This window comes from Blastocystis hominis (genome assembly GCF_000151665.1).
Source record: "Blastocystis hominis, Singapore isolate B (sub-type 7) whole genome shotgun sequence assembly, scaffold_21".
NCBI lineage: Eukaryota > Bigyra > Opalinata > Blastocystidae > Blastocystis > Blastocystis hominis.
In genome coordinates this window covers 195,761-209,658 of record NW_013171829.1, presented here as the reverse complement: position 1 = coordinate 209,658, position 13,898 = coordinate 195,761, and the positions used below count along the sequence as shown (strand labels likewise).

At 39.3% G+C, this 13,898-nt stretch overlaps 5 protein-coding genes; 1 reads left to right on the top strand and 4 right to left on the bottom strand.

Moving 5' to 3' along the window:
• Positions 1-960: 960 nt before the first annotated feature.
• On the bottom strand, positions 961-1,305 carry GSBLH_T00002908001 (uncharacterized protein; the record flags this gene model as incomplete). XM_013041536.1 has 2 exons in its annotated part: positions 961-1,214; positions 1,246-1,305. The coding sequence occupies 2 exons, from the start codon at positions 1,303-1,305 to the stop codon at positions 990-992; spliced, it is 285 nt and encodes a 94-aa protein (XP_012896990.1). The 3' UTR covers positions 961-989.
• Positions 1,306-1,359: 54 nt separating this feature from the next.
• GSBLH_T00002907001 (uncharacterized protein) lies at positions 1,360-2,064 on the bottom strand (the record flags this gene model as incomplete). Its single annotated transcript, XM_013041535.1, has 1 exon — positions 1,360-2,064. The coding sequence occupies one exon, from the start codon at positions 2,062-2,064 to the stop codon at positions 1,360-1,362; it is 705 nt and encodes a 234-aa protein (XP_012896989.1).
• A 617-nt stretch (positions 2,065-2,681) lies between these two features.
• On the bottom strand, positions 2,682-3,046 carry GSBLH_T00002906001 (uncharacterized protein; the record flags this gene model as incomplete). The annotated part of the gene is made up of 3 exons (XM_013041534.1): positions 2,682-2,767; positions 2,801-2,872; positions 2,908-3,046. 3 exons carry the CDS (start codon positions 3,044-3,046, stop codon positions 2,682-2,684), a joined length of 297 nt encoding a protein of 98 aa, XP_012896988.1.
• Positions 3,047-4,390: 1,344 nt separating this feature from the next.
• On the bottom strand, positions 4,391-4,782 carry GSBLH_T00002905001 (uncharacterized protein; the record flags this gene model as incomplete). XM_013041533.1 has 2 exons in its annotated part: positions 4,561-4,782; positions 4,391-4,528 (listed from the first exon to the last, which is right to left on the bottom strand). Exons 1-2 carry the CDS (start codon positions 4,603-4,605, stop codon positions 4,391-4,393), a joined length of 183 nt encoding a protein of 60 aa, XP_012896987.1. The 5' UTR covers positions 4,606-4,782.
• A 1,105-nt stretch (positions 4,783-5,887) lies between these two features.
• GSBLH_T00002904001 (uncharacterized protein) lies at positions 5,888-7,113 on the top strand (the record flags this gene model as incomplete). XM_013041532.1 has 9 exons in its annotated part: positions 5,888-5,975; positions 6,005-6,079; positions 6,113-6,227; positions 6,259-6,373; positions 6,403-6,464; positions 6,496-6,591; positions 6,620-6,729; positions 6,761-6,972; positions 7,002-7,113. The coding sequence occupies 9 exons, from the start codon at positions 5,888-5,890 to the stop codon at positions 7,101-7,103; spliced, it is 975 nt and encodes a 324-aa protein (XP_012896986.1). The 3' UTR covers positions 7,104-7,113.
• Positions 7,114-13,898: the final 6,785 nt, after the last annotated feature.

Sequence of the window (13,898 nt, the reverse complement as noted above, 5' to 3'; positions counted from 1 at the left end):
AACACAAAGCAAAAGAGTCAAAACAAGTGTTGCAGAATGCTTCATCCAAAAAGAAAATTATGTTTTAAAGAAAAACAAACTCAACATGTTACAAATCCTTCGATTTCTCATTAATATCCTCAAAACTCCATCTCCTGGCAAATGCAGGGATCTCCTTGGGCACTCTGGTGATTGCAGGGAACAACGAAGAAACGCTCTCAAACACATTCTACGCTTCACATTCCATTCCATTCCATTCCGTACCCATCCCAAGAATTTCAACAACGTCGTAACCAGAACGAATTGGAAAGTAATAACTCGACAGACCGCCTACATCAGCAGGGTGGAAGCAATCGCACATCATCGAACAAGGCTCCACCGCGAATGAATTGCAGCGGATCGAGTAAGTAAATATAGAGCAGAGTAGCGAAGAAGGCTCGCTTCACTTCGCTTTGGGTCCATTCAAAATCAACAAACTAATAAGGTGGGACGGATTAAGTCTTGCGGAAGCTTCTGTGAATGCGTTTCGATGTTATCGTCGGTGACTCTGCTGAGCAAAGCGAGCAAGCTCCTACGACATACGACGAGGAACGGTGAAGTCTTCATTGATTAGGTTGTAGTAGCGGAGCAAAACGTCGCCGCCACAGCCAGACATCGTTCCTGTCGCGATCACCATCGAGAGACCTGCGATTCACACGCTCACTAAGAAGAACGAACCCACTTTGGCTTTGGGGTGGTCGCTCTTGAAAACGTAATCGACTCCGTAGGAGGTAACAGAGAAAGAAATGCTGAATAAAGCGCAAACACCAAAAAAACAAAAATCCTATTTCCTGTGAAACTACAAAATCAATTGGGCATGCCAAATAATCGCATATACTAGCAACTCGTATATTCAAACATTTCTGAGTGAATTAGAGATACTGATACATCTTGAAAAGAATCACCATATCCACCCAAAACCTTATTTCCTACAAACAACAAACATATCACTAAACAATGTACAAAACCGTTTAGAGAGAATTCACTGCCTTGACAACAACACCAATGTTTGAGGATTCGCTAATTTCATTGAACCACTTCAAGAGCTTTCCATTATTTTCAGGATTTGCAAGTCCAATATATATGCTTTTCAACAATCTTGGCTTTTCTTCATCATCTAGCTGACTAACCATGCTTGGTATACTAGAATCGGATGTACGATTCAGGATATCAAGAATCTTCGATGTATTCTCCTCCTACCGAATTACACCTTTCTCCTAACGATACAATTCTTGATACATCCGAAATCAGATTCTTGATCGAACTCAACTGGCTAGAAGTGCTCATCGTCCACGTGTAAAAACAAGTATGATTCCAACAAACCTGCTTTAAAAATAATCATTAACAAGAAGGGAACAAACATTTCCGAGTCACAGGCTTCAAATCATGGAAACAGACCTCAAGTCTCTTGTCAAACGTATTGTCCAGAACCAGGCGACCGCTGTGACCTTCCATCACGATACCTCCAGCGCAAGAAAGCATGGGAGAGTTGCTCGGAGGAGGAGGCAACATCTTGCTTTCATCTTCGTTCAGAGTCACATTGACTACAACATCCACTCCACACTCGTCCTTCATCATCTGAACATACTTATTCTGCACCTCAGGGATAATACGACGCACCAAATCCAGATCTACCTTGCGGCAACGAACCACAATATCGGGCTCTTCGATTTTGATAAGTCCTTGGAGAATCAGATCCTTCAGCACCTCCACGTACTTATCCACGTCCTTCTCAGACAATTGAGCAAGACGCTCTCTGGCAAGTTGATACAATTTATTCAGAAGATCGTCTCTAGCCACCATACGTCGTTTGGTCTGTCTTCCAATTTCAGCAGACTGCGCAATTCTTTGTTGGACCTGCAAGTCCTTTTCCTTCTTGGCGTACTCTTCCTGAACACGCATTTTTCCCTCCTGAGTCAGCATCTGACGATCCAGCTCAAATTCCTCCTGCGTCTTGATCTTGATTTCGTTTGCCTTTTCTTGTGCTTCCTGCTTAATAAAATCGCACATCTGCTTGATTCGTCTCTGCGTATCGTCTGCACTCATGATCCAAATTCAATTTGCCCTGGAAATAGTCTTTCAAAGAGAAATCGGAGAACCCAATTGGGGAAGCAATTCCATAGGCAAAACGAGAAAAGAACCGCGGAAGTATCAAACAAACACGAAATCACATAATTCGAACATAAAAAGATACATCCAGGAATAAAAACGTCAACAACACAGATCAAAGAATAGTACAACCTTTCTCTTGAGAGCACCTTAATTCCAACGCACACTACATCGCAAGGAGCGCAAATCAATACATTCACAGCTATATCAAATACAGTCTTCAAATTATCTCGCGTTTTTGCACTACATTGCACAGTTGCTAATGCACCAATCTCCTTTGCCATGACTTCTGACTAGCATGTGAGCGCAGAACAATAAAGAAAACATCCTTTAGAGTCACGACACTTTCATGTCTCTGCGAAAGCTTTCGCAGCACAAAAGGATCTGATTTGAGATCCGTTTTGTTCCCTACCAACATTACAGGCACCGGGCAGGACTCGTCTTTCCAATAACACTGCAGTTCTCGGTACCACTAAATATGAGAAAGAGACGAGAGAAGCGACTTTCGTAACATTTTCGAAGGAACTACGACTAGCTGTGAATTTGAAAAAAAATCAATACTCCACAATAGAGTAGCATATTATAAATATATTTGTTTCAGGATAGGATAGAGTGCGAAGCTGATCGTATTCTTCTTGGCCTATCTCTCAAAAAATAGAAAAAACGTGCTGACCAGCAGTATCCCATAATTCTAGTATCTGGGTTTTTCCATTTATTTGAAGTTCTGCACTATAATTATCTACAACTAGAATGTCACTTAAAATGTTAATAGTTTCATACTTGTTGGCACATATTCTACTGGGAACTCATCAGACCCATAAGAAATGAGCATGCTGGTCTTACCTACAGCTCCATCCCTAGAAAAAATCAGGAAACAATGGCACGTTGTACCCGACAATAACACACTTGATGGGGTCATTCTTTACCATGTCAAAGTGGATAAAATATTAATCTGAGTTTCTCTATATTTCCCCGCGGAACCGAATAATTCTGATACACGACAGAAAAGAATCGAAACAAACAATCAAATACTGATCTAAATACTCTGGATTGATTCGAATTTCCTTTTCTAACAGAAAGCGGCCATTTCCCTACCAGTAACCCCCAGGAAAGCAAATCTACAACACTCTCGCTCGCTAAACTCTTTACATTATACTGTCTTTGATTTCGGATGTCATCATACAATTTAAACACCTTTCGAAACAGAGCATTGGACTGATTCCATTTCAACGGATTCTGAACTGCCACATGCGAAGGAACATCGCTGGACGTCTCATTCGCCGAGTTCGCCACCACGACAGACGTCAGATCGCGACTGCCCTTCGTGTCCATTCCTACCAGCAGGTTGTCGAACGACATCGACTCATCTTCCATGATCGAATCTCTCCACGGGTTGAAATCCACTTCTTCTTCCTCGTTGCTGTCCGAGAAATCGTTAAAAGAAGGAACCCGATCGCTCTGGATCACTTCCAATGAGTTTCGCAGAGAACGATTCTTGCCGGAAGCCACCGAGTCATTGTCCATGACGCCGTTCACTCGCTTAAAGGAAGAGCTTATCCGACGCATATGCATCGAGAGCTGCATGGAAAGACCCATATCCGCATTGTTGCGGAGAGTGTCCGTCGAAGTAGAATCGACTTCACTGACAGGCGAAAATGGGTCTGACGTATGGTAGGCGTTGTCCACTTTGCAGAGATCGGCAACAACTCCGTTTTGCTCGTCCACTTCCGTTCCATCGGAAGATCGACGCTGACCCAAACTGGAATCTTTTCGCAACCCTTCTCGCAGTTCGTTGATCCCATTTCTACGCGTAATACTCGTTCGGAAGTGGTACATATCAGTCAAAAGACATAACTCATAAATCGAGTTAATAACCACGGGAATATTTTCCCTCCTCATTTTTGAGGCAATTTGCAAAAAAATATTCGTAATCTCCTCCATGTTCGAAGACAGCAGAAATTCTCTTCTCTTTTCCAGAATGATGGCCAACGGAGCGATCACCAACGACCAATTGCCGAAACAGAAGAGGAGGTCGAGAAGGGAGTACGAAAACGAAGGAATAAAGGGGTGAGAGAACAAGTCCACCAGCCATTTATAAACGGGTGACAAGAAAAAGATCATGTTTCCTGTTTTCTGCTCCATGCTGGAATAGAGGATGGGATCGAGTTTATTTAAAAGAGCTGCGATAGAAAGGAGATCTGTGTTGATGCCTTCGAGAAAAAAGTCATAGTATTTGGGTGGTAAAAACTCGACGACCTGCGTCTCAATCTATCTCGAAGTGTGCTACGCGGATAAAAACGAAGAACGCTTCTTCCTCCGAGAAAATCTTGAGAAGAATGTACGCGAAGAAATGCATGCCCTGCACATATCCCATCTGGGAATCGTGGAGATAAATCGAAGTCTATCGGTCATCAAATCACATCTAGAATCGACGAGGAGTCGCAGCATCTGTCGATGTTCCGCACTGGAGATCTCCATGCGGCGCAAATCCGCCTCGATCACCGACAGCGAATTCGCTGGGATTCCATATTGTTTGTTGCGAATGATCGAGTAATACCCGATCACGTAGCTGTCTCGCACACTCAGAAACTCAGACCACAAAAAGCACCGAATTTCTTCGGGAATCGGGTATTGCAGCAGGCGCAGCACCGTGGGATCCACGCTCGCGCGCGAGCCTGAGAGGCTCTTCGACTGCTTGGGCAGGGTCTGCGGCTTGTAGAAGAGGAGGTCGTACCACAGCGAGCGACGACTGGTCGCATTGTCAAGTTCGTTCTATGCGTGAGGTTTTGTTCGAATTCACACATCGAGCATGTATTGAATCTGTTCATGCGATAGCTCACCTTGCTGAAAGGGATGATGGAGGAATAGGTCTAGATGCAATAGAAACCACACAGCACACCTTTAGGAAATATAGTGTCAACAGTGTCACTACAAAGACAGAGTTCGGATTCAAAATAGTAATAGTAATTCACTTCTCCAGGAAAGAAAACGATATACTTCATTTCATCGCCTCCGTCTTCTTCGGCAGATATGATCCTTCCCTCAATGCGTTTTGGATCCTAGGAGAGAGGAGAGTTGCAAACATTATACATTTCTTCGGTAGACATGATCCAGCAGACGTAGTCTTCTTTCCATAGAAAAGGTACACGAAATAAAACACTTTTAGGATAGACCACAAAAAAAATAGTGAAAGCGCAGTGTTTCGAAATTTGGGTGTGGAATATGAAACAGGAAGAAGAAATGCACTTTGTATGGACCTCTGTAACACATGATCCTCACTTGAAACAATGCGAATACGGTAGGTTTAGGGGTGGAAATGGAAGGAGAAGAGGGAGAGGAGTTAAAAGATTAAATTGCAAAAGTGTTTACTGAAAGTGAAATGGGCGAGGTGTGATGGAATTGTTGTGAAAAAAAGGAGATGATGAAATAGAATGGAGGATGAATTTAGAAGGGAAGTTGCCTAGTTTGTAAAGGGAAGGACAATGAAAGAAAAGAATCGTACTGATGGAATGAATTATAAATGAGTGAACACTTTTCTACGAAGAGAGTTACGACTAAGTGTTGAAAAAAACAATCTGGATGCAAAAGCCTAATATATATGATTGAAGGTCATTAAACGAATCCAGCTACTATTCCAAAAACGGTTGAAAGGGGAGAGTGTATACGGAACGCTCTCACTCCACGTACATAGTCCTTTCATCGAATTTTATATTGATTCTCATCTCCTCTCTATGGGTTTGGTTCAACTCAATACAAAACAATGGAAGTTAGAAAATTCTCCGTGATTCTGGAATTCCATGATTCCAGCCTTTTCAGACATTCTTTGAGTTTTAACTCTTATATGCAACGTTACGAGGAGCTGAATAAGGTTGGTGAGGGTATGTGGTACATTGCAGGGAATATCGACTAGGTACTTACGGAGTTGTATACCAGGCGAGAGACACTGTCACCGGTTTGCAATTTGTTTATACACAATAATGGATAGGTGAAATTGTAGCGTTGAAGAAGATTCGGCTCAATTCGCGTGAGGAGGGCATTCCGAGTACGGCCATTCGTGAAATTGCATTGCTCAAGGAACTTCATCATCCCAACATTGTGAGGTGTGTTGCTATGGAGTGGGGTGATCGTTAGACTTTATGATGTAATTCACACAGAAAACTGTCTCACAATGGTTTTTGAATACTTGGACCAGGACTTGCGTAAATATCTGGATCGAGAACCGGTACTTGAACCTCCTGTCATTAAAGTACGTTCTACTCATGTCTTTCACAGCAGTCATTCATGTACCAAATGCTCCTGGGATTGCAAGAGTGTCATCGCTATCGCATTCTTCATCGGTTTCTTTTCGCCTTCCCTTTTGATTTTCAGAGATCTCAAACCTCAGAACCTCCTTATCAATCGTGACGGTGAGTTAAAACTGGGCGATTTCGGTTTGGCTCGTGCCTCTGGAATTCCTGTGAAAAAGTGAGGCTTCGATCGAAGTTCTACGTAGATACACCAGCGAAGTCGTGACTCTCTGGTACCGTTCCCCCGATATTCTGCTCGGAAACCGCGACTACAACACCAGCGTGGACATGTGGAGCTGCGGGTGCATCTTCGCTGGTTGGATGTGCATTGTGCAGATGACGCATAGAGCTGTATAATAGCACGCCTCTCTTCCCCGGACAGAACGAGAGTGATGAGAGAGAAGTGATTTTTAAGAAGTTGGGATCCCCCAATTTAGCAAACATGCCGAAGTTGAATACATATCCGGAGTGGAATGCCTCGATGCAGAATGTGTATAAACCGCGTCCGCTGAGCGAGTTGGTGCCTCGAATGGATAGCAATGCGTTGGATTTGTTGAGCGTAGAGATGGGGAGAGGAGTTGATGATAGCGTTTTTTGACGTATGATCCAGAGCGAAGAATCGATTGCCAGCAAGCACTGGACCATCCTTATTTCAATAATGTGGAGGGTGTACGACGAAGACGAATGTAGAATAGAATTGGGTGTGTTTGTTTGAGAACGGAGAATTGGGAGGAGAAGAAGATAAAGAAGAAAAGGGATAGAGAGATTTCGAGCATTGCTGCATTTAATGTGTGTTGTGTTTGTTATCTTTGCTGTGTTTCTACAAAGATAGCCAATCTACAGACTATTTATAGTTGTGTTTTGGCAACAAACACGAAAATGAAGGAAGGTTACTGCCATTAATAAACGCCAAATGGTGAGTCAATGGATCACTATCCAAATATTGGAATGTGACGAATTGGATTGTTCCAATTCTTTTCTGTGAAGCAGTGTTTCAGTTACTATTTAGTATCTTTCACTAAATCAGCCAACGAGGGAGAAACGTCTATATTCAAATGATGAAACAAAATGGAATACTTTTGATTTCTATTGTTAGAACATATTGAAATGACTTGGGAAGGCTCACATTTTGAAGATTCGGGATGTCTAACCATTCATAGCATGCTGTGATTCGATACCTTCCAGTGTAACTGAGCGAGGAAAACGTAAGCTATTTCCCGTTTCCAAACTGCTGAGAGTTTTCAGATTTGGAAGATCTAGATCCAATCAAATCATTCATCTCAGTCCCACTTCGCATTGTGTGTGAACAAGATGAATCATCTTTTGTTCCACAAAGAGAATCCTGGCCTAAAATAATGGCTTCGAGAGTAAACAGATCTATTCATAATAACGTATTTATTACAAGCATTACTTTCAATCATTGTAGTCAATGAATAGCAAAATGAATATTGTCCTAGTTCTATATACTATAAATATGATAGATCTACAAATCATTATATGAGCTTCATTGAATATGTACTTCGAATTATAAATGAACAATAAGCAAAATTGTTAGAAGTCAAGTCCTAAAATCCTATCACTAAATATTCCAAACTTGGAAGATTCTTCAACTAAAATGTACCAGCAAAATAAGTATAATTGCATTTCCCAATCCTGATCGATTGCAATCTCTCACAGTTTGATTCTTGAAACACTTTCGAATTATTGTTTCCATATCCAAATGCTCTAGCTGTGAATGAGTTATTTTCAATGTGTAACTTTTCAAGTTTACTGAGTCCATTGATGTAAACCTCTGACACTTTGGGAAAGCAGTTACTCTTTACTGTAATGCTTTTATAGTGATATTAGGGTGGAATAAATGAAGTGGCATAAATATACATATATTCACTCAGAACGTGATGCTCATTTTGTTGTTCATAGATTTTATTATGTAGCAGATCGTCATGATCATGATTCATTTTGGAGTTGATACTTAAAAACAAGCAAAAGAAAACATTATTGTTAATTACTGATATTGGCAGTAGCCACAAGTAGTATTTTCTAAAATAAACAAAAGCAATAAACAATATTACTGAATACCAAAGACTATACAGAATGATTCGATAGTATTCTATTTTCATTCCTCTCATTTCCTTGTCTATCTAGATATTGGTTTCGTTTCTTATTCTGGAAATTGCAGTTTGAAACTATTTGTAATCGTAGTTATGCTGAAAATATCCATAGAATTGTTTTATGCGATATTCTTTTTATTTTTCTCTCATTGTTTTGTTTTTTGCTTATTTTAATCTCTTGATTTTATGGAATATAGCATATTGATGCTCTCCTGACTAATCACCCCTAAAAGAAGAAGAATGTGGATAAGATATCTGATTTTTGTGCTTTGGGAATTTACGGACCTATTCAAAGTGAGGAATAGGAGATATGGCAGTTTGGACACCAATTGCTATGTTTCAGGCAAGTATTCGAGTGTCAGGTTATAAGGAATGGAAAACTACAATATCGATGTATATTCAATCCAGCCTATCTCTCTGCAACAACCAATTCTTCATAGATGTGGTATTTTACCCAATCTCTCAAAAAGAAAATGATATTACAGCTCTCTAAAATCGTTTTTTTATCAACAAAGAACATTCTGAAACCTATTAGCCATGATTAGTTCACAAGATTGGAAAGTCTGTAATTCACGTCTATTCTTAATACTAGCAAGCAAGGCATACTGGTAATATTCTTTGTAACGACAGAGAAGAAAGAATCAGGAAGGCTAACCGTTTGGAGATTTGGAATATCTAATTCATGTCACTGCTTCTATTTCGATCTACTCTCTAATGTCACTGTGCGAGGGTTCCGGAAGCTATTTCCATCCGACTTAATCGTCGTCAGATTATACAAATCTACAAAGAATCAGCAATCTTTCATTTGAGTTACTCCGCATTGTTAACGAACAGGATGAATCATCCTTGCCATAAAGCGCTTTATACCCGAGTCTGAGTGTTTCAAGGGAGGATAAATCTACAGTAGTCATCTAGCATTATATAGTGGTATTACTCTCTATCACAATTTTCGGAGAAATACGGAAGGATGATCCACCTAAAGTAATAGTTTTAAGGCTTGGTAGATCTGAACATAACAACAAAGCATTAATCCTACTCATTACCTCAAAGCTGGCTGAAAGGAAATTGCTAGAATCGGCTTCAACATTTCCAATTTGTACAGTTTCGAGTAGTGGCAGATTGGATAATCGGAACTCATCATGATAATCATAAAAACTGTATTCACCAATCTCAATGGATTCTAGCTGTTCACAGTTTATTATAGAGAAATGTCGTCCAATAAACAGAATGTGTACATCTGGATCGTTTTTTACTCGTGTAAATGAGTTCTTTCCAACCTTTAAGCTCACCAACTTGTTTGCATTAATAATCTCAAATTTGGTAGTATAAGTAAAGCTGTTATCTCCTATCTGAAGTGATTCCACGTTTGCAAAGGGTGAGAAATCAAATTCTTCGTATTCAACTTCATTGCATAACCAATTCGGAAGAATGATTGAACTGCTTGAATCTGAAATTGACTGCAGATAACTGCAACTATGTGATTCTGTTGGCAATAGATCGGTGAGTAAATGGTGAACATCTAGTTTCAACAATTGAATCAGAGATTACTATGGACCCTTTGGAAAAATACACTACTGAATGAAGTAGGCAGATTGACTGTTTGAAGGTTAGGAATGTCTAATTCGTCAGAAAGCAAAAATGGTACTACTTTCCAATGTCACATTATGTAGCTGATCGAGACTACCTCCGTCAGTATTTTTGATGGACGTCAAATGAGGAAGATCTGTATCAATTAGTTTGAAAATTGTTTGCCATACTTTTCATGATGAGTATGTTCACATCATTTACTTCACTTCCACACATTGAATCATCCCCAAGATCGATTGACTCCAAATTAGGAAGATCTAGAAAATCAGGCCGACTTCATTCTCACACCTTCAAGTATTACTTCCTTCGCAAATCGGAATGTATCTTGGCCTAAGCTAACTGATTTCAGGCTAGGGAAGTCTTTGGATCATTCATAAAATAAAGAAAGTACCTTGAAGAACAAAAGAGGACCAAAAGAAGTTATATGAGGTACTGTAAGTAGTGCCGATAGTGATTGACTGCAATGAGGGCAGATTCTTCATCTCAAACTCACCGGCATAATCAGAAAAGCTGTATGAACCAATCTCTATCGATTTCAGTTCTTTACAGCTTGCTATATGAAAGGATCGAGAAGCATCATCTCCATAAGTGTTCATTTTTTTCGTAAATGAATTTACGCCGATTACAATTTTACTAAGCTCAAGTAATCCATGTACCATAAATGTTTTAACATAATACATATTCGTGTCTCCGATCTGAAGGGACTTAATGAACTTATAAGCGCTTAGATCAAAGATACTTAGTAATCGTGAATTACATTGATCATCTGGTACTGTAACATCTGAAGTGGACAAGAATGTAAGTTTGGATAGGGGTACACATAAATTAATGTCTTTACTTAACTGTCGATTCTCAATGATCGATGATAGCGCTTTATTCACATCTATTTTTCATTTCGGATAGGAATCCAATACTTAACACTTCGAGTGATGATTCCACAACATACTTTAATGCATCTGGCAAAATAACAGTTTGACACTTTGGAATATCTATTTCATAATCCATCGGATTCAAATACTCTCCAGTGTAACCTGAAGATGCGACCACAAGGAATAGCCAACAGTAGATATCGTTTCAAGCTCAGGAAGATCTACATTCAAATAATGTTCTAAGTTCAGTCCCTACTCTTCATTGTCAAGGAGCATTTCTCTTCTCCCCACTTACCAAACAGAGAGAAGTAGCCCAGATTGATCGATTTGAGTTTTGGGAGGTCTATTTATCAAATGAATATTGGATGGCATACCCGAAAGAGTAGTGGAGAGCGACAATCCAAAAGTGTAGTCTCCGAACTCTATGGTTTCTAAACTCGGAAGATCTGCTAATCACAGGAAAAGAAACAAGTACCGGTAAATGACAGCGACTTAATCTCATAAAAGTTGTATGAATCGCTGTTTAGAACGCCAATTTTGAAAGATTTCAGCGCTGAAAGACTTGCCAGTTCAAAAGTTCCTCCGAAATCGCTAAAGCTGTATTCTCCAATCTCAATCGATTCCAAAGCCTTGCAGTTACGAATGCTAAAGAAGGTTGAATCATCAACTCCGTGACTGTTCTTCTCCAATGTGAACGAATTGCTGCCAATCGTTAGGGATTTCAGTGAGTTTAATTTTTCAAGTTGGAATATTGCTACTCGCGCAAAACAATCATTTCCAATATTAATTACCTTGAGGAATGGCTTATTCGATAGTTGAAACCCTGATAGGCTATTCTTGCTATTCGGCTTGACAATATAGGTAGACTTGAACATACTAATGTAAGGGTTCGTATAATTGCAATACATAGTAAATAGTATTCCAATACAAAGTAGCAATAGAGTGAACATCGAAATAGTAATTATATAGATATAATTGGCAAAACATTCACAAACAGGGAGTCTATGTCCAATGTACTCCACCATCAATTCCAAATCTGTTTTCTTGCATATCTTTTTGCCCAATAGTTTTGGAGCTTTCCAGCGAATTAACAAAAGTAGCCACAATATCGCTGTTACAGCGAGACCACAATAGATATCAAGCAGATAAGCAACAATAACAAAAGCAAATAGAATGAGGAGTGTAATAACAAATGCTGGTTTGGAATGACCAGCAATCCAGTTTCGTTTGTATTTCACAGCATTATTGCTGTAAGCCATGCCTTGTCCATGTCGAACTCCATTTCTGTAGTTTCCCTTAAACACCACAGTCTTTCCATTCTTATCATACTCCTCTCCTTCTCCATTCCTTGCATAGTCAGCATCCAAATCATTCACAAATCCCCCACTGTAGCATTTCTGGCCATTTTTGTACTCTATCATTTTTGTGCCGTTAAACTGCTTTATGAGCTGCACTTCTTTCCCATTCTTCCATTTACTAATTCTCTTGATATTCCCATCGTTATAAATGTAGTTGATTCCAGTGTACTCGCCATTATTATCTTTCTTGAACACCCTGACAACTCTCTTGTTATGATCTACTTCCTTCCAATAGCCTTTCTTGTTTGCTACTGCTTCGATTTTCAGCCTTTTTCCTTGGCTAAAAAAGCCGTTGAATATCTCGTTTTCGTTCTCATCATACTCTGTTCCTCTTCCTTGACGATATCCATTCTCAAAATATCCGCGGAAAAACAGCATGCCTGAATCATCATAGAGTGTACAAGGACCCGTAGCAACTCCATTTTCAAACGTCAGTCTTGCGACGATTACATCATTTCTGGACATAATAATTGATTTTCCGTTCATCTTCTTATTCTTCAAAGTCGTTTTTATATGGTAGCCTCTGTGAGGATATCCAACCTCAACATCCACCTCTCCAGACTCATCCGGAAAGGATTTTACAGGGAATTGATCAGACACTTTGTATTCCCAACATTGTCCTCTTTTGGTGGATTCAACTTTTTCTTCAGGTGTTATGTCAATATAAACATTGCCGGCGTTCACTTTGGGTTTTGCTAATATACTCATTTTTGTATGAAAAATATGAAAAACGTTATTCCGTTACTCTATTGTCATGTCTTGTCATGTCTTGTTAGATCCTGTTCTGTTACTCGATGTTAAGACACAATAAAACAAATAATGCATTAGGCATATATGCCTTTTACTAATGATAATAGGAATAGTGGTGATACTATTCAAAGGTGATTATCTACAAAAGAGAACTGCAGTGCCAATGGTAATAGTGTGTTTCTTGCCGTACAATAAAAATAGTATATAGTTGGATTCATCATTTTTGGCCAGTTTGAAGAAATGAACATAATCATCATTGTTTTCTTCACACTTTGTCTAATTCTTATTTCAAATTGTTCAATCTATCAATATTCTGCATTATATTTCGGTAGTGTTGGTAGTTCCTGCAACAAGGCTATTTTATTATCTTGTTGATACTAACAATATAGTACAATGTGATTTTTCAATACAGTTTTTAAATCGGAGGTTTGGTATTTGATGGAGATGGTTTTGTCCAATATGCTCAAAAATGATTATATCTAGAACTAGATATATAAATATTATTCTACATCATAAGATTTGTTTTCTCTCAGTGAATTAGCTAATCCTCTGAACTTATTGAATTTTATATTCAACTTCACAATGTATATGATTCTTTTTACTTCCAAAGCCTAGACTAAACACTCATTTTCATTTCCTGGCAATATTGCTCTATTTCCCTAATCACAAACTTCAAACTTGAAATCTACACAAAAGATCAGTGATCCTCTCAAAATCGTCACTAATCTCACTCCATCACACGTTTGTTTGAGATTTCCACGTACTTTTTTAACTATTTCAAAAGTCTGTATCTAAATAAACCACATTCAC